Source organism: Tamandua tetradactyla, chromosome 1, assembly GCF_023851605.1.
Source record: "Tamandua tetradactyla isolate mTamTet1 chromosome 1, mTamTet1.pri, whole genome shotgun sequence".
NCBI classification, from domain to species: domain Eukaryota; kingdom Metazoa; phylum Chordata; class Mammalia; order Pilosa; family Myrmecophagidae; genus Tamandua; species Tamandua tetradactyla.
Window position 1 is genome coordinate 28,759,922 of NC_135327.1, and position 22,870 is coordinate 28,782,791.

Sequence of the window (22,870 nt, forward strand, 5' to 3'; positions counted from 1 at the left end):
TTTTTCCTCACCACCTGAAGGAAATCTGTATTTATTGTTTGCCTTCTTTTGCTAGAAGTAAGTTCCATACAGCTAAGGACTTTTCACTTTTTTGTTCCACAGCACCTAAAGCTGTACTTGACCCACTGTCGGGGCCCAATGACCATGCCTTGAACAAATGAATGAGTCCAGTTCTCCTGCATGCTATAGGACCTGCAAGACCATTCCCTTTTCTGTACAGTGAAGATATGACCCTCAGCCCTACTAACCCTGAAAGTCTAGAGAATATAAAATAGGATGGGGTTGTAGGACTTTGGGAAAGTCCCTTCCTTCTCTGGGTCTTGGTTTCTCCATTTGCAAAATACGGTTAGACCAGTTTATCTCTGTTTCTGACATTCAATGTATGCAGGTGGTTAGAAAAAGGTTCTGTCTACTTGGTTCTGATAGATCCTCTCCCTATAAGTAGTGTCTCCCCATGAGTGATGGCTGAGTGCAGGAGAGAAGCAGAAGACATCCCTTCAGGTGGGTCAGCTTTGGAGGGTCACATGGCCCTGGGAGTGAAGAGACCGTTTGCAGGGACCACTCTGTAGACCCGATTTTGATCCCAGCTTGGCCCACAATTCAACAGTAACTTATTAACATCTATCCTGTGCTGGGTCTGGTGAGACAATAGAAAACTAAACAATCATCCAACCCTCACAAGCTTAGAGTCCCCTGGAGAAGACAGCAATGGGACCGCCAATTGTCCCAAGAGTTTGGTTGTCAATGGAATAGAAGGAGGCCAAGAGCAAGAGCACATTATCAGGAGAAGATGATGGAGACACAGAGCAGAGCCCTCTCCAGAGGCAGTCTGACCAAGTAAAATTTTGGAATCCGAAAAGGCTCCAGGCAGTGGTTCCTAAATTCTACTTACCATCAAGATCATTAAGAGCATTTTGTTTTTAATAAAATAGTTTCTTGATCCTACACCCAAAGTTTCTGATTTGGTATGTCAAAGGCAACAGAAGGGCGTGAGTACTCATTTTAATTCTTCTGAGTCCCTCTGATGATCTGCCAGCTTCAGAAGCTACAATTCCAAAAGTTAAGGTTGGGGTACCCAGACATACCCAGATACACAAAACAAGCAGAAGAGAAGAATGAATGGATCACAGAGGTATAGAATTTCTTTGGAGGAGGATGCTGAGTTGACTTCTGAGAAGCTGGCCTTCTCTGGAAAGGTCAGTCACTGGGGGAGGTGGGGTACAGTTGCCCCAGGAAGTCACCCATGCACAAATTGTAAAGAAGGAAGAAATGGGGAACTGAGGTTTTCATTTAACTATGAAGCATCTTTAAGCTGTTAGATGTGCCTGACCTGGATAGCCGAAGAGGAGGCTTTCTCATTCTTTGTGCAGATGACACCTCACGTTCAGGAAGCAACCCATGAAGACAATCGGGAAGGAAAAAAGAACTTACCCACAAAGCCCCAAAGTTCTTCAAGCCTGAGCAAGGGCCAAGAGGCTAAGGTACCCTCTTCATCAATCCTCCCAGCTCACATTCTCACACAGGAGGGCTACTCCTAAGACCACCTAGAGCTCGCCTCGGAAACTGAGCAGCCACAAGGAGTGTTGCACAAATCATGAAAGAATCACCAAAATTTGACCCCACAAACCTTTTCAACAAAGTTGTTCCTTGAACACGTCCCTGGAAATATGGCTTTCTATTCTTTTCTGGTACTGACCTCCTCCACAAGATACTATCCAGAAGAAGCCAGAAAACTAGTGTTTATGATGGTACCAAAAAATAATTGAGCATTCCAGGAACCTATGGGCTCTGTGATGGCGCTTTAAGAAAAAAAAACAATCACATGGTCGTTTGTTTCTGCAGAGGATAATGTTCCACGTTTCTAGCGGACATGGACTTCCACGGCGAGATCTACCTGCAGCAATATAGAGCTTGGGCACAATGCCAGCTTGGGTTGGCAAGACCGGAAAAGGGTCAGGCTTTGATGGCTCCTAGCATCAAGCCTCCTAGGGTGGGGGCCTGTGGATTCAGAGAAACAAATGAGGACTATGGACTAGAAGAGGAACCCATGGTAAACCGACTGAGAAAGGGAAATCAGTAACTGTCAATATCGTCAAGGAACAACATTTTATCCTGGGAAGAGGACATTCGGCATTGCAACGTCGAAATTTCAAAAGCAAATCTTTTATGACCTATTGAGGAAAACCCACCAAGCTCAGTTGGCTAGAGAAGACATTTGCTAAGGGTCACTGCCAGGCCAGAGGTAACAGAAGCCCCGTCACCTGTAAAACACACTTAAAGGAACCACAGGCTGTTCCTCATTTGTAGTCTTCCGAAGATCTCTTCTACCAATTTGAAAGGCAAGGCAAATTTCCCCCCCACCCCATAACCCCCAGCAAAAGGAAAAGATTGGAAAAATAATTAGTAACAGCAATGGCTACAGGAATTCACAGCAGCTGGTCACCAAAGTTTTTTCCTCAGACAAAATAGGCACCAGAATCCAACCACTGCCAAGTTTGAGAAGTGTGTCTTCTCACCCATCCATGACCCTACCTTACCTTGTTTATACCTTGTTTGTGTGTTTACATCTTAGAGCTTAACACTAGAACCTCCCAAAAGGTAAAGAATGGTGACGATTATTATGGAATCATTTCAAATAAACAGACCAGAGTAGTCCCTTTCCTTCCCTGCCACTTACATTGTATGCACGTGGAAGATAAGATAGCCAGAAGAGCTGTTGAAAACACCCTCTCCACTCATCACCCAGAGGGCTTGGGCACATAGACAACTGCCTGCGGACACAAGGGTACCTTACTGCCTTGATGGCCAACTCTATCATCCAGATACAATCCTGCTGAGCCATCTTAACAGAAATTTGACTTGAGCCTATGTGTGCTTTCAGACAACTGATCTGGATTTTATTTTAGTGCAACAAAGGGGGAAGTACAAGATGAGAAGTCCAAATTCAGGGAAAAGGAGTGGAAGCTTGGATTTAAAAAAAAAAAAAAAAGCCACCTTGGTCTATGAAAAGTAAGGGTCTACCCACATAATGGCCTCAGGATAGAAGTTGGAAATGCTTAAAGGGCAGGGGACAGCCTTTTCTCACAAGAGCCTGAGGGAATAGCTGAGAGGCAGCCCTCCCAGGAGTCCCCCCTTGGGAAGACATGGGGAGAGTTGCTTTGTGTGGCACCAGATCAGAGTTGTTACGGCCCGTCACTGGGCATCAGATACAAGCAACCCAGTGCCTGCCCAGTAGACTTCTGGTGGGAAGAAGGATCCAGAAACGAGCAAGTAGCCAGGCAAAAAGTCCTGCTTATGAGTCATTTCAATCCTTGGTTGACTTTGGGGCTTTTCCAGAACATTTTCTGCATTGCAGTTCAGCACAGGACCTGAAAGCCAGACTCCAATTCCAAAGCATGTTAAGATGCCGATAAGAAAAATGGTCTTTCCTTCAACCCTTTGCCCCCTTAACTTCCTTTTACACCCAAAATCTCAAGTCCTGATTGAGAAATAACTGCCAACTTAAGACCTCTTTTTGCTGCTCGAAAGCAAAGGCAATTGTGATCTTGACATATCAACCAGATAAATCCAACTTAATGGGAACATTCAGCCGCCAAGGACAAGCTGCCAAGAGCAAAGTATTAGGTTGGCAGAGTTTAAATTACTTAATAACATCTAATGCCAACAGTAAGGAATTGCTGAGCATTGGGTAGAGACTTATGAATTAAGGATTATGCGACTGAAGTTGAAGCAAGCCCCTTATCCAGTGTGGAAAATCCTCTTGCTCCCACTTCCCTTTGAAGCCCAGCCACTCAAGCCTAACTAAAAACATACAATTTCCTGGAGAATATGCCAGGCCACCTCAACTTGAGATCAAGTACTGGAATATATACATCCAAGATCTTTGCACGTATGCAGCAAATAGACAACCCTTGACAGACTCCTACCAGTACAAAGACCCAAAATAACTGTTTGGCCCTGGAGGACAAGCTGACTAGGGTGCCGTGGAACCAAAGATGGAGAACTTCAAGTCTTTGAAAACACCAATATCCAGACACAATTGTTTGCATTTGATTGAATGCCAAATTTTCTAAGGAATGTCTTCCCAAGGAATACCCACGATCACAATTCCATTTCCACTCTCACCATCTGGAGGTGGCCCCTTGACCAGAGTTGCCGTGTTAATTTGTCAGTATGACATTATATTTGAAACATTTAAAAAATATCTCTGGCCCTCTTCGTATCAATAAATGACCTTTACTTTACTCAAGCCTCCCTGTTGAGAACTATTGAGGGCTTAATGCTCTGTGTCAATTGAGTCAAGTCCCTCAAAGGAGATGAAAAGAACACTTGAGATTCCCTGCAGCACAGGACTTTACTCTCGGTCATATCAACGAAGCCACATCAAGCCGTAAATTAGCTCAGGCACTATTTCCACTCACCTTAGCGACTTTAAAAATAAAATCATAATCAGACTTTTACAGATTCTATCAAGAATACTTTTATTATACAGACGATGTGTACACAACAGAACTGTTTGGGGGATGTTTACAGGAATGGAGTTCAGTCACTATCCCACACACACCGTGCCACATTCATCTTAGGATTCCACCTAACTGGAAGTCACAAAAGTTATTGCTTTGTGAGTAAAGAGAGGGCTTCAATTAAGCAGAACCCTCCACATGCAGAATGGAACCCAGTATCCTCGCAAGACTTAATACCCTGTGTACATAACATATGAAACCTAAAGATGTGTTATAGACTACCCCATCACCTTTAAAAGTTAATATTAAAATCGAATCCCATTTCTCAAAGTTGTAAGAAGTTCACCAGTATTTACAGACCCCATTAAATTAGGCATAAATAAAATCTGTACACTCAACACACTTTCTCAAAATACAGAGCCTCCACGGGGGACTTGAGGACAACAGGCAGCAAAATGCTTCAGGCCTACCCTTTTTCAAGTTTACTCTAAAAAATCCAAGATCTGAAATAAATATGCAAATAAAGCTTTAGTACCCTTAAAGGATTATGTCATTTCAAAGAGTTTCTCATTTTGCAGAGTTAAACTTTCAAAAATTAAAACAAAACAAAACATAAAATCAGCAGGCTTTGTTCCTACAAGTGTCTTAAAACCAGAAGGCCCCCTTGAGCAAGGAGTTTAAAAGTGTGTTAAATGCCAACTATTCACTAGTTGTTAAGCAGACAGAACTTTTGCCTCCTCCAATTGTTAAAGGATTCGGTATCTGAAGAAGCTAAACACTTTTCGAAAATAGTGGACACAAAAACCAGCCGTTGTCTTAACACTGAAGAAAAAAAAGTGATTGTCTATCCAATTTGCATCCATTTGCCATTTTGACAAGTGATGTATGTGGCTTTTGTTAACTCAGGAAACGTTTAGCACCACTTTCAGAGAAAGAACAGGGTTCAAAAAAATAAAAAAGCTTAAATGAGTCAAGAACTAGTACTTGTCACCTTCTGATACTTGTCCAAAGTTAGGTGATACTTCAGCTCTAGAAATAACACAAGAATCCAGGAGGACATGTAAAAATCACTGCCGATCCAGAAATGAAATTAACGGAGGCTTCTTTTTGCAGGTAACAAACTCAGTCCCCAGGGCAAGAGGGGTTTTTCCCAGTCCAGTGGGGGTGGAGACGGATTGTGCAGTTGTGAATCGTCCTGTTCTTTTCCCGACTCTTCAAGCCCTTTGTTCACCCCCTTTACTTCCTGTGCTTCTCCATTTTCTCCAGGGTTTTGTTCGAATCAGCTGGACTCTGGTCTCCAGGGTTCATGTAGGACTTGTCAATTACTACCAGGGCTTCCTTTACGTAGTTCTGCAGGGCAGACACGGCGGCGCAGATGGCCTGGCTGCCAAAACCGTGGGTGATCAGGCTGAAATGAGACAAGCAGTTCTGAATGTTGGTCTCCAAGACAGGGGCGGGTCTGTTGTTCCCATTGGGTGTCCGGTCTTGATTGAGAAGGTCTGTGAATTCTTTACACACTTGCCTGTAAGACAGTCAAGACTCTGGTGAGCTACAGGTTCAATGGGCGCGTCTGCAGGACAAAACCTGAGGATGACACTACTGGGGGAGGGGGGCAATCAGTAATTTTGGACAAAGCCAAGGAAGAACAGCTGAAATCTGATCCTAATCGCTACGGTCGCTTGCACTCAGCACCTCTTCCGTGCCAGCCTGAGTTTTAAGCTCTTTTCAAGCACTAGCCCACTTAATCCTCTCCCTGTAATTAGACAAGATCCAAATATTCATCCCGGTCAGCTGGCCTGGGTCATCTCAGGTCAGGTGGTGCTGGTGGTTTGGGAGTGGAACCCCAGGCCATCACTTTCCAGAATTTAAGGATTAGATGTTTGCTTTGGTAGAAGTTGGTTCAAATAAACTTGCCAAGAACTGCCACGAAGAACCTCAGGGAAAATCAGACATCCCCCAGAAACTTGCTCTTTATAAAGTTTGTAAAGGCTGGCTTATTTGTTTCCCAACTTGCCTCATTTACCATAATTTAAAAATCAATTTACTATTGGTTTCTTTGAGAAATCCCACAGCTGCACTAAGGAGTTCTTGAGACATTTAATTGGTAAACAAAACATCACCTATAAATCTACCCTGATCATTATAATTTAAAGAGACAGAATCCAGAACATCAAATAGTTCCATCTCCCTACCCCATATAAGTGACAGAACCTTCCATATGAAAAATTTAATTAAAATCCAGTCTTAGCTATATAGCAAAACTGCAGAAAAAAAAAGAAGAAAAATTTAGAATTGCTATAACCCAAAGACCTCTTAAGAGAGAGACGGAAAGATCAAAGGTGACGGTGGAGTTATACAGAGAAGATAGGATTTAACAAATAAATATGAATGTTGAATCATTAAATTATATCTCTTTTAGTTGCCAGTATTTTAGAGCAGCTAGAAGTGAAAACCTGAAATTGTCAATTGTAACCCATATCCAAATCTGAAATATATTCTACAACTAATTGTGGTGCTGTGCTTTGAAATTTACAGGTTTTTTGTATATATGTTATTGTTCACAAAAGAAGAAGGAAAACAAGTAGATTGTGATAAAAAAAAATATTTAGGCCCTCTAGCCTCCTATATTCTGGACAGCTAGAAGGAAAAATCTGAGAGGATCTGGGATCTGTGCTGTAACTACTTGTCGAAAAGTGCTTTGAAAACTATTGCTTTTTAATTTCTTTGCATTATATATATATACTATACTATACTACACTATAAAGTTAAAAAAAAAAAAAGAGAAGTCCCGCATTCTTGATTGAATGTGACCAAGCAAATCACTTAACACATTTTTGTAAGTTACTCAAATACAATAATGAAAGTGCAGCTCAAAAAAGAAAATAGAGAGCAATATACTCATTTTGGAATCCCAAGTCATACAAAGAAGTTCAGATCTATTTTGATTTGTAAAAGAAGCTCCCTTGTGTTTTGTCTTTTTTCTTTTTGCCTAAGACAAAAGACATCCTCATTTATTAAACAACTATTTTTTTGAGCAACAAGGATTGTTTTGGACCCAGAGTGCCGACATGAAAACACAGCATCAAGTTCCAGGCTGGTTACTTACTGTGCAGCCAGCAGCATGTTCTTCCGAGTTGCCATCTCATTTCGTCCCCCTAGATGTGGTCTGGTTAAATATTCGGCCACCGGTTTACTAGGAAATTCTGCTTCACACACATATGCAAAGTCACGAGCCAAATGAACAGCTTCACCTAGAATAAAGTAATGGTAATAAAGGTTTGCATAGCCAACTGTCTTTTTTCCCTTTTTTGGCACTGTCTACCAGTTACTTCGCATGCTCAAATGCAATCCTTCAGCTGGTAGGGAGAACTTCCGGGTGCTCCCAACAGGTACTCTGAACCCAGGAATACTGAGGGTGAAATACTAAGTGAGGAAAGAAACCCCCCACCCCATTTTTAACTAATTGCAAAATTCTAATCAGTCCTTTGTCCCAAAACAGATAAAAATACAACCCCATGCTTTCTTTTAATATTTTAATCATTGTGAGAAGTAGGGAAGTTTAAAGGAGATGAGCACATGTGATAAAAGCAAACTGATTCTATCTAGGAATAAATGACAAGAAATGTTTCGCTGGGCACACTTCTTTCTAACTGGTAGAAAGTTGTTTTTAGGATATATCTAACAGGAGATTTACATATTGGGAAAGTTGAAGAATTCCAACCGTCAGCTTGGACTATCCGTCCCCCTTTGCCAAAAGTTTCTGCTGTGGGGGACACCAGGAGCTTTAAACATAGTCCTCTCCCACCAGTGAGGTGGTTAGTGTATTTTGTCTTTTATTTTTCCCAAAACCCAGATGGGTAGGGTGGCCCCCAGATTCACTAAATCAAAATCTGTGAGCCACCGTTGTGAGACTTACTTTCCTATTCACGCTGGCCAGCCTAGCCTGCAGGGGAACCTGGCAAAGCCTCACTTATGAGCCACACACCAAGAACCTGCCATTCTCTATGGACAGCATTTCTCCAGCAGGCAAGCTCCTTTCTCCTTGCCCTGACCTCCAGAGACACTCAAAAGGTAGAGCAAGGGACCTTGCCAAGTCTCTTTCAGCAGTTAAGCCATCAGAGCAGGGAAAGTGTTCAAAAGACAGCATTGCTTCATTTCCTCAGCCCCCAGCGAGAAAGAGCTCAGCAGCCTGGAGAATAAACCTCTTGGTGCTCGAACCCATCCTTCCCGTGTTCAATAAGAATGTGCTTGGTTTTTTTGGCTTTTAAAAATTTTACTCTATCCTTGCCTCTTCTTTAAAAGAAAAAAAATTGTGTTGCCTGCATTCCTAGCTATTTCCCAGGCTGTGGTGGGGTCCCTCCCAAGAAACAGAAACATCCTACAATCTTAGACTATGGAGAAAGGCTCACACAAAAACCGGTTTTCCCTGTTGATAGGGGAAAGGAATGAAGGAAGGGGAAAGGAATGAAGGAATTGGGATAGTCCTATCATAATAAAATGGGCCTTTCTCTTATGGTAATGGGGCACCATCCCATCATTCCACAGCTATGAAATGCAAACAGGAAATCTGCCTACCAGTAAACAACCAGCTTTTTTTTTCCATCAAGATATAGGATCGAGCCATTGGTACATCTTTCAGAAACTGGTTCATTTTTAACAGGAAATGTCTTGACACTCCGAGTGCGATTTCCGAAGTCAGGAAAACCATTTCTTTTAAACAACGATTTTCTGGGGAACCCAGAATAGAATATCTGAGCACCTGATATTATTTTGATGCTAACCTATTTGCTAAGGTTCTTACGATTTGTTATAATGAATTTATGACAATTCAGAGTGCTTTCACCTCTCACAGTTGCAAGCTTTTCTTTAGAGATTAAGCATTTGAGAAACCACGCAATTTAAAAGAACGCGAAACAGACCTTCAACTAAGGATGTCAGGAGTGTCACATGTGCAGCTTTCCGTCGGCCGGCAGGAAGATTCAACCCAATCTTGTCCAACTTCTCCCGCAGAGACCGGCCTCCATTTTTAGATTTGGCTCTGGAGAAAGTGAAGTGACTGTGGTTGTGGTGCTCAAGAAACTGCACTTTGAGGTCTTAAGGTACTAACCATCAAAACTGGAAAAGACTGTCTACATTATGTGGATCCTAGCTGAAAAGTCCTCATTTAATTCATCCGCTTAAAATTCAAAAACCCTTCCTAACATGGCCATTTTTTTTTAAAGTTACAGAGCACTGCAACTTGTACCAAAGCACTTAAATTTTCACTTATATAGCTGCAGCAGCCCAGTCCCTAGGGAACAAAATCCATCAAGCTTCCCTTCACTTTAATACAAGATACAACCACTTCATAGGTGGAATTCAAATTCTAACCAACGGCAATTTGTTAATGCGGTTTTAGCACTTCCTTCTACATTTGTCACTTTTCTAAAAGATAAGAAATGTACTAAAACTTTGTGTCTATTATAATTCAGCGTCAGGTTTAAAAGTTCTATCAATGTTAAAAATACCTCCCCAGCCCTCTTGGACCACATTTAATCAACCAACCACCATGTCCAGGTTTGTGCTCCCATGTGCCTTCCCTGTGTACCTTCTGAGAACACCTCCCAGTAATGAGGCATTTAAGCATTCAGGCGGCGACAGTCGCCTCTGTACTTCAGCAACTGTCACTTTATATTTGGATGTGGAGCTGAGGAGGGACAATCTTCCTGGGACTGAGCAGAAGACCTCACTGGGATTCATCACGGCTCCCACCAACTCCTTCTGACAGGGGAGACTCAGGGGGTTCTTGGTCATCGAAATAGGACCTGAAAACGAAGATCAGAACTGGCAATCAGACTGACACAAGAGCAAGAATGGCATTTTCAGAACCTCTGACCAAAGCTCTAAGAGATCTTGGAAGAAATAAAGTTGAATGTTGGGCTATAAATTGCAACCGCTTTTCTAAAAGCCATAGATTCTTCAAAGATAATGGAATCTGAAATTTACAGGTTAACACCTTGGAAAGTTAATTAGAAAGAGAAACCAAAGCAGCATGGGAAGGTTTTTTTCTAGCTACTATTAAAATTTGTGTTATTGGAAAATTTGCCTTCAGAATATTGCTTCAATACTAAATAGACCATAATTTTCCCTCCCAATGAACAACCAAAATCCCTGGACACATTCAGTTCCTTCGCCAAAACCATTCCGTGATTCATGGTAAATTTTAAAATACAAACAAACCCGTTTGAAGTTTACTGGGAAATTTATTTTTTGAGATGTTTTTCAGAGCTCTCTTTCTCTAATCAATTCAAGCAGTTCAAACTTCGATAATAGACCTTAGCTACCTTTAATTTTCAGTCTACTCCCTCCTGCAAACAGCCGACTGGTAATCCCGTCAGTATGTAACTTAATTTCATGAGCCACTCACCAAGTAATCCAATTTTCCAAATCCCCACCTCATCTTGCATAAACCCAACCTCTGTCTCGGCAGATCATTCCTGGTAGGCCAAACCGTTTCAAAACTTTTCTTGCAGGTCCTAATTGAGGACCTTTTCAGATGTGTGTGTTTGCAATCAGAAATAAAATCGCATCAAATCGGCACTTAAAATGTCAGAACCAACCACAAGACAGGGCTTTAAAAATTAGTCACATTGTTAACTCAATCTTGAAGATTTTCTATTAACACTAAAATACTGTAACAAATTCGGAGCTAAAAATGCTTTCATTTAATTCAGAGAAAACCTGTAAGTACTCTACTGGAACCCCATTTAAAAAAAAAAACCTTTTACAGAAAGAGTACACGTAAATTCACAGAAAACTCACCCAGAAAGTGAAGCTTCCTTATATAGCCCTTTTCGACAGTTTTCTCTAGAAAATTGCATTTTTAATGGCTTCCTTTTTCTTTTAGAACGCAATCTCCTCTTTTCAACTGCTTAATCCTACCTTCCTTGAATCCCCATGGTCCTCTCCATCCCAAATGTTTCTAATCGGTCACGAAGTGCCCTCCATGCCCTCCCCCACCTTATCAATACCTAGTAACCTCACAACACAATTAAGAATAAGTTCAGGTTGCAATCAAAGGGGGTGGGGGGTAACCCGCTCACTGCCTACCTTTGCGAATAACAGTCTGATCATGCAAGAGCAGGTGCGGGTCGTCGACATTCTGGGGAAGAAAAGACAAGTTTCCTTTAAGTCAAGGAAGCCGGGACCCGGCCCGGGTGAGAGTAGGGGGTGAGGCTAGAGGGCTGAAACGTTGTGCGGGAGCTGGGGCGCCGCATACCTGTACGTCGTCCACCTGGTGCGCCATATCGTGGAGCCCCAGGTTCTCCGCCAGGCTCGCGGGGTCCAGGGCGTGCGCGTGGGGCAGAAGCAGGTCCGAGCGGCGGTACGCATCCCTGCGGGATCCCACGGCGCCCCCCGCCTCCAGTCCCGAGAGGTGGGGCAACAGGCCGGCAGGGCGCCCGTGGTGCGGGGGCAGGCCGGCTCCGTCCTGGCTCTGGCGGCCAGGCCAGGCCTGCTGCTGGCTGCCAGCAGGCGCCGGTTGATGTAGGGGGTTGATGGCGGCGGCGTACGCTTCTCCCAAATGCGAGTAGGGGTCTGCGGACTGCGAGTAAGCCAGCTGCTGGTAGGGGGGTGGGAAGTAGGGAGGCGGCTGGTATTCGGCGACTCCGGTGTGGGAGAGAGGTGGCGCGGGACTGTAGAGATGTTGCCCCGCGGAGGAGAGGTGAGGGAGACGTGGGTTCCCATTGCTGCTGGCGTCGTGGCGATCCTGGGGGGAGAAAACAGAAGACCCTCTTAGTACGAAACCCGGTTAGGGCGAACCGTTCTCGACCGAGCGGATCCCGGCCTCTGCGCCTCCGGGGATGATCTGCCCGCACAGCCCCAACCCGCAGGGCTTGCTACGGGGTCGGGAGGCACCCGGGCGGTAATGCGCCCCGGGGAATTCGTTGTAAAACAGTAGGTCCAAGGAGAGAAAAAGGAAAGCTGGTGAAAATACCTGCGGTAATGCGCCCTCAAAGCCCAGCGGCGATTTGGGCACCCTGGAGCCCGAGGAGCCCGGAGGCGCCAGGTTTGAACCCCAGTCCTTGGGCCAGGGGAGGTCGGAGTCCCAGGAGGAAGGTGGCATGTGGCGTGCACAAGTACAGCGCACTCACGTTCACGAGTCCACACAAGTTGGCGTCGCCAGACGAAAGGCGGTGGGAGAGCGGAGGGGGGGCGCGGATAAAGCGCGCGGCGCGGGAAGTGCGCATCACGCCCACCCCAGGTACCCTCCCTTCCACGCCCTCAGGACAAAGACCTTCGGGCGGGCCAGACGCTCCCAAACTACCTCGCGCCGCCGGATCTCTCCCTTCCTCTACCCACAGCCACGCATACCCTGTTCAATTTGGTGTAGAAGGTGAGAGCGCCCTGCCCGACCCGGAGTAATGTTCCCGCACGACGGGCGCCCGTGGAAGAATGAAAGGCCCGCGAATATCGGGCACCCTTGGTTGTCCGCGCACGTCCCCTCGCCCCACGGCTGTCCGATTTAGTTCCTAAAGGATCTGTGCCTTTAGAGGGTCACAGGGGTGTGGGGTGGCAGGGACCCAGGCAGAACATGGCACCGTCGCCCCCTAGCGGAAGTGTCCCGGCCTGCAAGAAGGGGCAGCCCCTTGAGCTACCTTGCGCTCCGGGCCTCCCCCGGGCCCAGGTTCCCTCCCCAGGTCCTGGCGCTCGCCTCCCGCCGCCTGCGTCTTCTTCCTCTTCCCGCTCGCCGCCTCCCTCCCTCCCACCCACGCTCCGAAACTCTAGCCCAACCTGTCTGACAGGCTGGAGTACTCGTGAGCCTCACGGCCCCATCTGGCCTCAGGGTCCCCTCTCCCCAACACTCCCCCAGCCCCCCTTCTCTTGGAAGCCAAACTTCTGTCCTTCCCGGAGGTGGTAGCGGGGCAGGTGACAAGCCCGCCTTGGAGGAAACTCCGCAAAGGTGTCGCCGGCGGGTCGCCTCGTTTGACCCCCTTGGACGGAGATTTCGTACGTAAAAGCCACGTCTAAGGTTTGCAGACTTCGACCTCTTCCGAGAAAACGGGAAGAAAAGCTGTTTTCCTTCGGATGAAACCGACCGGGAAACTTTGTGGGTGTTATCTCCAGCCGGTTTCCGGGGGCCGGATAGTTTGGAAATGACTCGATTCAGAAGGGGGCCCCGGAGAAATGGGACGAAGGGGTGTCCCGAAGAATGGAACCCGTCCCACCGAGAGGCGGCGGCCGGTGCCTCCTAGCTGCTCCTGCGCCCTCGGCTCCCGACCGTGGACCGGTGGCCCCAACCACCCGGACTGGAATCGGGCCGGGCCAGGGTTGCGCCTCTGCGCCCCAGCTCACCTCGCAGTCCTCTTCATACTTCACATTATCGGTTATTTTCCACAACATGGCGTCCGGCGTCCCCCAAAACAGCCGCCAGTTAAATCCAGGCTCCCCCCACCCCCCGAACGGTAAATCCAAAATTGGGGTCACGGTGGCCAGGCGTCTGCCGCCGCCCTCGCCGCAAGCGCGTGCTTAGGTGTCCGGGTCACTGAACGCGCATTGGCGGCTTTGAGAACGTAGATGCTGCTGCTGCCGCGGGTGTAAACGCAGCTGCCGTGAAGCCGAGGAGCCGCGCCCGCACTGTCTGCCCGGGCGATAGCCGGGGGACCCGGGCGCCTTAATGAGAAGGAAATTATCATAACTCCTCCCCCAGGGCCGGCGCGAAGGCCCCGCCGCCGGGCGGGGCGGCCCCCAGCCAGTCCCAGTTTGGCTCCGCCCGCAACCCGGGCCTGGCGCGGTGCAGAGACCCACACCGCGGGGGACAAGGGAGGGGATCGGGTGGGCGGCACCTCCCTGACGGTCGCAGACCTGCGAGGCCGGCGTTCCCCAGCGCCTTCCTTAACTCACCCCCCTAGCCTGCGCGGACCTCAGACTCGCAGGTCTGAGCACCCGTCTCCTAAGTCCCTGCGGACCCCCTCCTTTGCCTGAAGTTCTTGCCCCCACCCTCTATTAAGATAGATGTGACTTTGGAGTTAGAGACCCACAACTGGAGTCCCCTTGTCACCTACTATGCGTCCTGTCCCACAGAGACATTTTCAGCTGGGGATCAAGTGGGGTGAGCCCCCAATCCCTCCAAGACACCCCTTCTTCCCCCTCCCGCGAACACAGCGCAGTCCGGGGTCTCCCCCGAGCGGTGGGGTTAGGCCGCCGCGGCACCCAGTGGTGCGTCTTCCGCGGCTGCTGCGGACTGGGTGGGGGGCGCCCGCGCTCCCTCACCCTGCCCTGTCCTGCCCTGCCCAGCGCCGGCTCAGTGGCTGGGTGCTGTGGGCCAGGCACTCAGAAGGTCAATCAGGAAAAGAGGTACGGGGCAGCGTACAACCCAACACTGCGGGCGGGTGGGACAGAGAAGGACCCTGCTGGTCAGGTGGGCACCTCATTTCCACAGAGGAAGGCACGTTAACGCTGCCTCTCCAGAATATGTAGATGCCACCCAAACTTGAAAACAACGGGAGATAGTAGTAAAATTTTTAAATAAACGAAATCCAATGGCACAGTTTTATTATAATGGATTTTTTTTTTCTTTTTAAGGGAGTGACTAATTCTCGAGGGTGAATTTTCTTCAGATGTCCCAACTGGCTCCCAGAGCTGTATCTAAACAATCTAAGGGCTTTAGGGGTTGGTGGAATCTATTTCGATTTGATTCTGATTCCAATTTTCAATAATCAATACAATCAGTTCGGTGTCCCCAGCCTGGAGTGGATGCGACTCTCCCCATCCTCAAGATGGAATCTACTCCTTCCGGTCCTCCTCGGATTTGAATTGTACCATTTATCTAGACCCAGATGGGCTTAAAAAATAAAATAACAATTAAAATAGGCGTCCTTCCTCGCCTTAGACAACAGCCCGTCCAAGGTGATACTCCTTCAAATGTGAAAACAAAACCTGGGAGTGAAATCACTTGGGGACTTTTCAGTCAACCGCATCTGCGGGACTTTGCACTAAGTAGAGGTAAGACACACGACCCTTGCCTGATAACCCCGGTTCAAAAACACCCGGCCTGGGGGCAAAAATAAAGAAAAAATAATAACGCAGAAGCAAGGCGCTAGCTAGACTGGTATTCTGGGATGGGAGCCCCAAGCTGCTGGGCAATGCGGGTTGCCTGCTCCCGCTGAGATATGGAAGGTTGGGGTCCCACGCTCTCCCTGGAAGAGAGGCTGCGGCACATCTTTCGGGTGCCCCAAATTCCCTAGACCCGAGGGGCTCGTCTCTTCTCCACGCTGGGCCCTCCTGCTAGAATTTGGCTCCAAGACCGGATCCGGGATGCAGCTTGAACAAGTTGGCTCGTCTGTGCCAACACTTTACCCCGGCAGGTTGGAGCCAAGAACGGGCAGAAAGGTGCCCACCCCCACCCCAGTATCTGTCTGTCTGTCCTTCATTCCCGCAATCAGCGCTCACCGAAGTCACGTGGAGGAACGCAGATTCCTCCCTGCCCGGGGAAGTCCTTGGCGGTGGCGAGGAGGGCAGATGGGCCCGCGCGTCTCGGCTCGGGGAGGCCCAGGAACCAAAGGTTTCGGAATCCCTTGGCAAAGACCATTCATTCCCAAGGAGTGCCCTGGATCGCTGCGCTACCCACCTCCCCCTCCAAAGGATAGCTTTCCGGTTGAAGTGTGACCTAGCGCACCCGATGCGGAAGGCGGCTGGAACAAATCATCTGCAGGACTGGACCCGGACTCCGAGCCCAAGGCACGCACGCTCTCTTTTCTGGGCTCCAGGACCCTCACCCTTCCTTGAACTCAGCTATTCTTTCTACTCAGCCAAAAGCGCTGGGAGCCGATGCTTCGGCACCCAGGACAGAACCGCCCTCTGTCCCCCCTCCCCCCGCCCGCCTAAAGCCCGGGCCTCTAGTGGGAGTGAAAAACCATGTGGGACTGAGCCCTTGGCAGCCAGCGCCCGGAAATGGTGCCCCCTCCAGACCCTGGAAGGTCTTGCAGCCGCCTAACTGTAAACATAATGTGGGGGTTCCGGGGACTATTCTCGCTCCACGCATCGTGAACAGAGGCAAGCAAGCAAGGAGAGTGGTTAAAGGATACCCCCACCCCCCTCCGCTCCCAGCGCGCTTGAATCCCCAGACTGCACCAAAACCTCGGATGGCCCAGGGAGCCAGACGGGAGGCAACCAGGTATCTACAAGAACAGTAGCGCTCGGACTTGCGCCACCCCGAAAAGGTGCGCAAATCGGGTGCCTCCGGCAACACTGTCCCCTGCCCCAGGCGGGAGTCCTCAGCAACCCCAGGCCGTGGAAGGTGGCCGGACGGGTAGAGCTGGGTCCAGTTGGCTTCCGACTCTTCTTCCCGCCCCAAGGAAGGGGGCGCCCGAGCAGCAGGTGGAGGCTCCCGAGAGCCCTCGCCGTTGCGCGCCGCGCGCAATCTAAGTTCTGCCCCTCCAAGCAGTTTGAGCTCTGGTAGGCACAGCAATAAGTGCCTGGGCTGCCGGGATCGCGCTGGGTGGGTAAGGTCCGATCCTGTAGCAGTCCGGGGGCAGGGGGTCCATTTAGGTACCCCCCCTCCACCACTACCCCCACGCTCCTTTCGCAAACGCTTGGCGTTAGACCCACAGCAGTCGAAGCCCACTAAGGCGCCCATCCTGGGGCGCCACACGAACCATCCACAGCCACTCCAAAATAGTAACAATAATAAATAGCAGATTTAAAAAAAAAAAAAACGGTGCGTGGGACTGACACGGCACACAACGTAGAACCCTCCTGTCTTACCACAGGGTTAAATACCACTGCTCGTTGCTGAGAAATACGCCGAGCGCCGTGCTTGAGGGGCTTCGCAACCTTCAGCTCTTCCTCACAAAAGTCTGCTTTTTACAAATAAGCAAAGTTAGGCGTGGTACTGACGAGGGCCTGTTGGTTTCCAGGTTTCCGAGCTAAGCCGGGTCTCGAACTCATTCCGGGCTCTAGTCCTGGCGCCCATTCGCAGAGCTCTCGCCAAACAAACGTGGCGGGTTTAAACTTTGCAACCATCCGCTCCATCTCACAGGAGACGAAGGCGCAGCTGAATTTTTTACTGTCCAACCACCGCAAAGCCACAACATTGCCAAGCATTCAAGGGCACCTTCCTAGTGACTCTCCTTAGACACAGGTCTGGCTCTCCCTCTCCCTGCCCCGGGGACCCCCGACTGCCAGAGGCCACATTTGGCAGCACGGAAAGAAGACGGCTGCAGAGAGCGTGTCACCTCTCCACTAACATCCCCGGGCCCAGCAGTCTGCACCCTAACCGCTCCAAGGGCAGGCGGGGTGACTAAGGCGGAGGCCGGGCGTCCCCCGAGGCCTTGTGGTCTCAGAGTTCTTGAACATCAGACACCTTCAGGCCAGTGAAGGCCGGCGGCTTTAACTGACTCGCCCATTCGCCGCAAGGCGAAGAGGCCCACTAGAACCAGAAGCGGGGTGGCGGCGACTCAGCTCCGCTCCCAGGAGCCACTTTGCACCCCGCACTGGCGCCCACCCCACCGCGCGGGCATTCCTCGCCCTTTCCAACCAGAGACTTCTCCGCCCGGCTCACCTCCCGGCCGGTGGCTGAAATCTCATCTGCCCTCCACCCAAACGCCTCTCTTCTCACCCTTAGCAACTGAAAATTCATGTTGTCAGCTCTTCAGCCCTGCGTGAGTCGGGACTTTTACGGACAGGAGCAACGCAGGGATCGCATCTACTAGCAAAGAGCTCCCCTAGGGCCGAGTCCGGTGTTAGAAAACCCCTGGGGCATTTATTTAATTATAAACGGGAGGGGGGAAGGGGGAACAATCTACAGCCACAACCAGCTATCGCGATTGGAAGACACACCTGAAAGGCCGTGGTCACCTCCTCTCTGCGCCCGCCTCCCCTTAGAAACTGTAAACTCCCCATTCGAAAAGGTTCTCTCCAGTTTTTGGAAAGATCTTCGTGTATGTAATGACACAAGCAGCACGCCTCGGGCTCCTTGAATCAGGAAATTACTTTAAATGTAGTTTATGGCATTCTAGCAAAGGACATTTTTATTTATTTAGTCTTCCAAACCAGATCCATTAATTAACATTTCCTTGAATTCGGAGTGGTTGTTGGCTTGGGCTTTCAAGGACCTGGCACATTGCTGGGCCCAGCTAAAATTGACCCAGGAATAGTAAATTCCCTGGGGGAGCCCATTAGGGTCCCAGTTTGAGGATCTTGGTTAAGTGCCAGGGAGATGTGTTCACACCTTGTCAATCACAGGCTATTTAACTTAAGGAAAGAGGCAAAGCACATGGGTTAAAAAGCAACCATAGCAACAACCTGCCGAGTACCTGGTAAAAGAGTGTACTTCGGCAGACTTAAGAAGACTAAAAAGAATTAACCCTGGTTGTAGGCTGTGCCCTCCGCAGCCCAGGCCAGGCGGGAGGAGATAAGACTTGCACAGAAGTTGGGACTCATTAGGTGGTGGGGGGCGGCGCCTTGAGGGTTTTCACACAAAATCCAAGGCAAACCCAACAGCTTCTCTGTGAGAGGTGAGTTGAAAACAGCCCTTGACTCCTCCGTCTGTGCTTTAGAAGAAAGAAAAGAGGATGTGGGAGTAAAACTAGGTTTCCACCCCCACCTACTGGGGAACAGAGAATTTCAGCATTTGCGAGAGGGTCTGTCCCCTGTAAGTAAGTCCCTTGAAAGGCATGGGTTTTGCAACACATCAAGCAGTTTTCATGATAGACTCAAGCACAGAGAGAAATGTGGATTTTTACATTGCTCAGAACAAAAAGGGATTTAAGCACCACCACAGTTTTGTGTAAAGGAATTTAAACATTTGCTCTGAACCATTTCTTTAGGCAAATAATAGGTAAGATTCAAAAATACAAAAAAAAAAAAAAGAGTCCTGGTTGAAGATGTAATTAGATTTTGATTATTCATATTTTTCCATTCTAAGAGCAATGCTTGCTGTGTTGTATAGTCCCACTGTGTAAATAGCTAACAGGACTCAGGCTCTATTTTCAGGGTAGCTAAATCCAGGCAACAAATAAAGCTGGGAGTGGGGTGTGGAGAGAAATCTGACTTTGTAAACTTCCTTATGGTTGGGGGTTTTGTCTTTGTTTTTGTGGAGGTTGCAATTTAAAATATGTTGTTTTAATTGTTTTGTTAACACCCAGATTTTTAAAAACTTTTAATTTTGAAATCATGTCAAACTTAAAGGAAAGTTGCAAAAATAACACACAGACAATGCACAGAACTCCAACCTATCCCCCAGATGCTCAGATTTACCAACTATGAACATTTTGTCACATTTTAAATATCATTTTATCTATGTGTTTTCTAAATATTTTAAAGTAAGCTGCATATGGCATATTCCTTCAACACTTAACACTGCCATGTACAATTCCTGAGAACAAGAGCCCTCATTTATGTGCTCCGGAAGTACAGTTATCATGTTCAAGAAATTTATCAATGGTATAAAGCACACAGTCCATTTGCCAGTTTGAAACTGTTGTGTACCCCAGAAAAGCCAGGTTCTTTAATCATGATTCAATATTGTTAGGTGAGATCTTTTTGATTAAGTTGTTTCCATGGAAATGTGACCCCCGCAGTTGTAGATGGGACCTTTTGATTAGATGGTTTCCATGGATGTGCGTCTCTGCCTATTCAAGGTGGGTCTTAATCTACCTACTGGAGTCCTTTAAGAAGGAACCATTTCGGAAAAAGCCTAGAGCCAACAAGAGACCCAGACGTTTGGAGTTGCAGAACCCAAATGCCCCCAGGGAAGTTGTTTGAATCCAGAGGCCAAAGGACCAGCAGACACCAGGCCAGTCATGTGTCTTCCCAGCTGACAGAGGTGTTCTAGACCCATCGGCTTTTCTTGAGTCAAGGTGTCTTTCCCTGGATGCCTTAGTTTGGACACTGTTATGGCCCTAGAACTATAAAGGTGTAACATAATAAACTCCATTTTTAAAAGCTGTTTCATTTCTGGTATATTGCATTCTGGTAGCGTTAGCAAACCAAAACAGTCCATATTCCAATTTTTTCAATTGTCCCAGTCACATCCTTTGGGGTATTTACTCCTCCATTCTTTATTAGATTCAGTCTAGCATCATGCATTATATTTCATTGTCATCCTCTTTGATCTCTTGTTTCTGTTTTTTTTTAAATTGTGGTAACATATATACAATATAAAAGTTCCCATCTCAACCACTCCCAAGCACACAATTCAGTGACATTAATCATATTCACAATGTTGTAACACCTAGATTTTAATTTAAAATTTAATCCAGAGAGGAAGATTTTTTTATTAGATGTTTCTTGGCCTTTTTTATTTTTGTTCCTGCTGTGATTGCATCTTACTTTTATAATTAAAAAAAAATGCAATAAGCACTGTTAAAGCCCAAATGCAGCGTTATCCTTTAGAAATTGGGGTTCCTGTACTGTGACAACACATAAGTTTGAAAGTTGGCACTTGGGTCAGATTCCAACCTTCTCCACTCCTCCTATTGAATAACGTCCTCTAGCAGGGTCCACAGGGAAAACCCCTTTGCAGAGGTCTCAGCCCAGCAGCAGCTGCATGCTGTTTTGTCAAATGTTTTAGACCTTCCCAGCCAAGCTGCAGTATCTTCCCCTTACCTGACTTCCTCCTCATCTGGCCCATAAACACTGGCTTCCCTGGCCCTGGGGCCAAGCTCCTGAGTTTGGCAAGTAAGAACTCATTTCAATAGGACTCCCAGCTCCTGAACAGTAACACAAAAAAGGCCAAAATGTCACCATGGCAACCCGGGGATCCAAAGACAAACCCTAGCCAGGAAAAATCAACTTAAAAGTAGAACCTAAAAGAAAGAAAAAAATAACATTCTTTAGATCCACTGTATAATATAAAATAAATATCAACTTTGTCAAACACATTTTGTACACCTATGATTGCTTTGTCAAATGTAAATCAGATAATAAATATGCATATTTTCTTAAATTAAAAAAATACATAAATAAATAAATATCATTTTCTCCAACCCTTTTTGGCTGCAGGCACACCAACTGGAAACACCAACCAATTTTAGAGAACACACATATTTGTTTTGTTTTGTTTTGCATTGTTTTCCTCTCCTGGATAAAATCTTTAGCCCCCAAGTCAAGAATTGGAAATGTCTTGTATCAATACTTCTTTTTCATGAGAAACTTAGATGCTCAAAGGAAAGTCGGAACTCTACCCTAATTTACTCTATAAGGAACCAATGAGTTTTCATTTTAGTAAAGATGTCCTACTGCTGCTTAAGTAGACCTGCTGCATCCATTTCCAGTTTCCTTTATTTGCCAGCTGGGAAATTGTCATCTTTTAGAATCTCAAACATAGCACAAAAAAGTGGCTTTCAAAGTGGGGTTCGAGGACCAGCAGCATCAGCATCACCTCCAGATTCCCCAGGTCCCACCCCAGACCCATTGAATCAAAACTTCTGTGGTTTGAGTCTGGCGATCAGTGTTTTAACCATCTGTGCAGGTGACTCTGGTGCATGCTGAAATTTGAGAGCCCCTGCATAGATGACTCTAATGAAAACAAGTATGAAGTTATTTCTTCCCTTATAGACTCTGAAATTGTGTTTAGCACATCACATTTCATGTTTCAAAACCATAAATGCATAAATTAAGGGACTTTTTTGTCCCAAGAACCATTTACCCTACTCAAAGCACTCATTTAGACCTTTGATTTTGTTTTGTTTAAAAAAAAGATTTTCATTCATGTACCCAATGTTATAGAAATTCTGTAGTTCATATGGATTTGGGGGAAAAGGGAAGAGGAGACAGAAATTTATCTTATTAACTCAAGTAGGATTTTTAAAAAAAAATTTATTAATAAAACCAATCAACATACAATATGAACATTCTTTTTGTTTTCATCACATAGTTGTATATTCATCATCATGATCATGTCTTAGAGCATTTGCATAAATTCAGAAAAAGAAATAAAAACGGAAAAAAAATTCATACATACCATACCTCTTACCCCTCCCTTTCATTGATCACTAGCATTTCAAACTACTAAATTTATTTTAATATTTGTTCCCCCTATTATTTATTTATTTTTAATCCTATGTTTTACTCATCTGTCCATAAGGTAGATAAAAGAAGCATCAGACACAAGGTTTTCACAATCACACAGTCACATTGCAAAAGCTATATCATTATACAATCACCTTAAAGAAACATGGCTACTGGAACACAGCACTACATTTTCAGGCAGTTTCCTCCAGCCTCTCCACTACATTTTGAACAACAAGGTGATATCTATTTAATGCATAAGAATAACCTCCAAGATAACTTCTCAACTCTGCTTGGAATCTCTCAGCCATTGACATTTATTTTGTCTCATTGCACTCTTCCCCCTTTTGGTTGAGAAGGTTTTCTCAATCCCTTGGTGCTGAGTCCCAGCTCATTCTAGGATTTCTGTCCCACAT

The 22,870-nt window shown here is 46.7% G+C and overlaps 1 protein-coding gene across 2 annotated transcripts; it reads right to left on the reverse strand.

Annotated features, from left to right (window-relative positions):
- Positions 1–4,474: 4,474 nt before the first annotated feature.
- TFAP2C (transcription factor AP-2 gamma) lies at positions 4,475–14,085 on the reverse strand. 2 transcript variants are annotated; one of them, XM_077113332.1, is made up of 7 exons: positions 13,797–14,085; positions 11,722–12,210; positions 11,553–11,604; positions 10,051–10,267; positions 9,383–9,501; positions 7,570–7,714; positions 4,475–5,985 (listed from the first exon to the last, which is right to left on the reverse strand). In XM_077113332.1, exons 1-7 carry the CDS (start codon positions 13,842–13,844, stop codon positions 5,700–5,702), a joined length of 1,356 nt encoding a protein of 451 aa, XP_076969447.1. In that variant the 5' UTR covers positions 13,845–14,085; the 3' UTR covers positions 4,475–5,699. The 2 variants fall into 2 exon arrangements, with proteins under 2 accessions (XP_076969447.1, XP_076969440.1); XM_077113325.1 differs by lacking the exon at positions 13,797–14,085 and adding an exon at positions 12,439–13,016.
- Between the last annotated feature and the right edge of the window lie 8,785 nt (positions 14,086–22,870).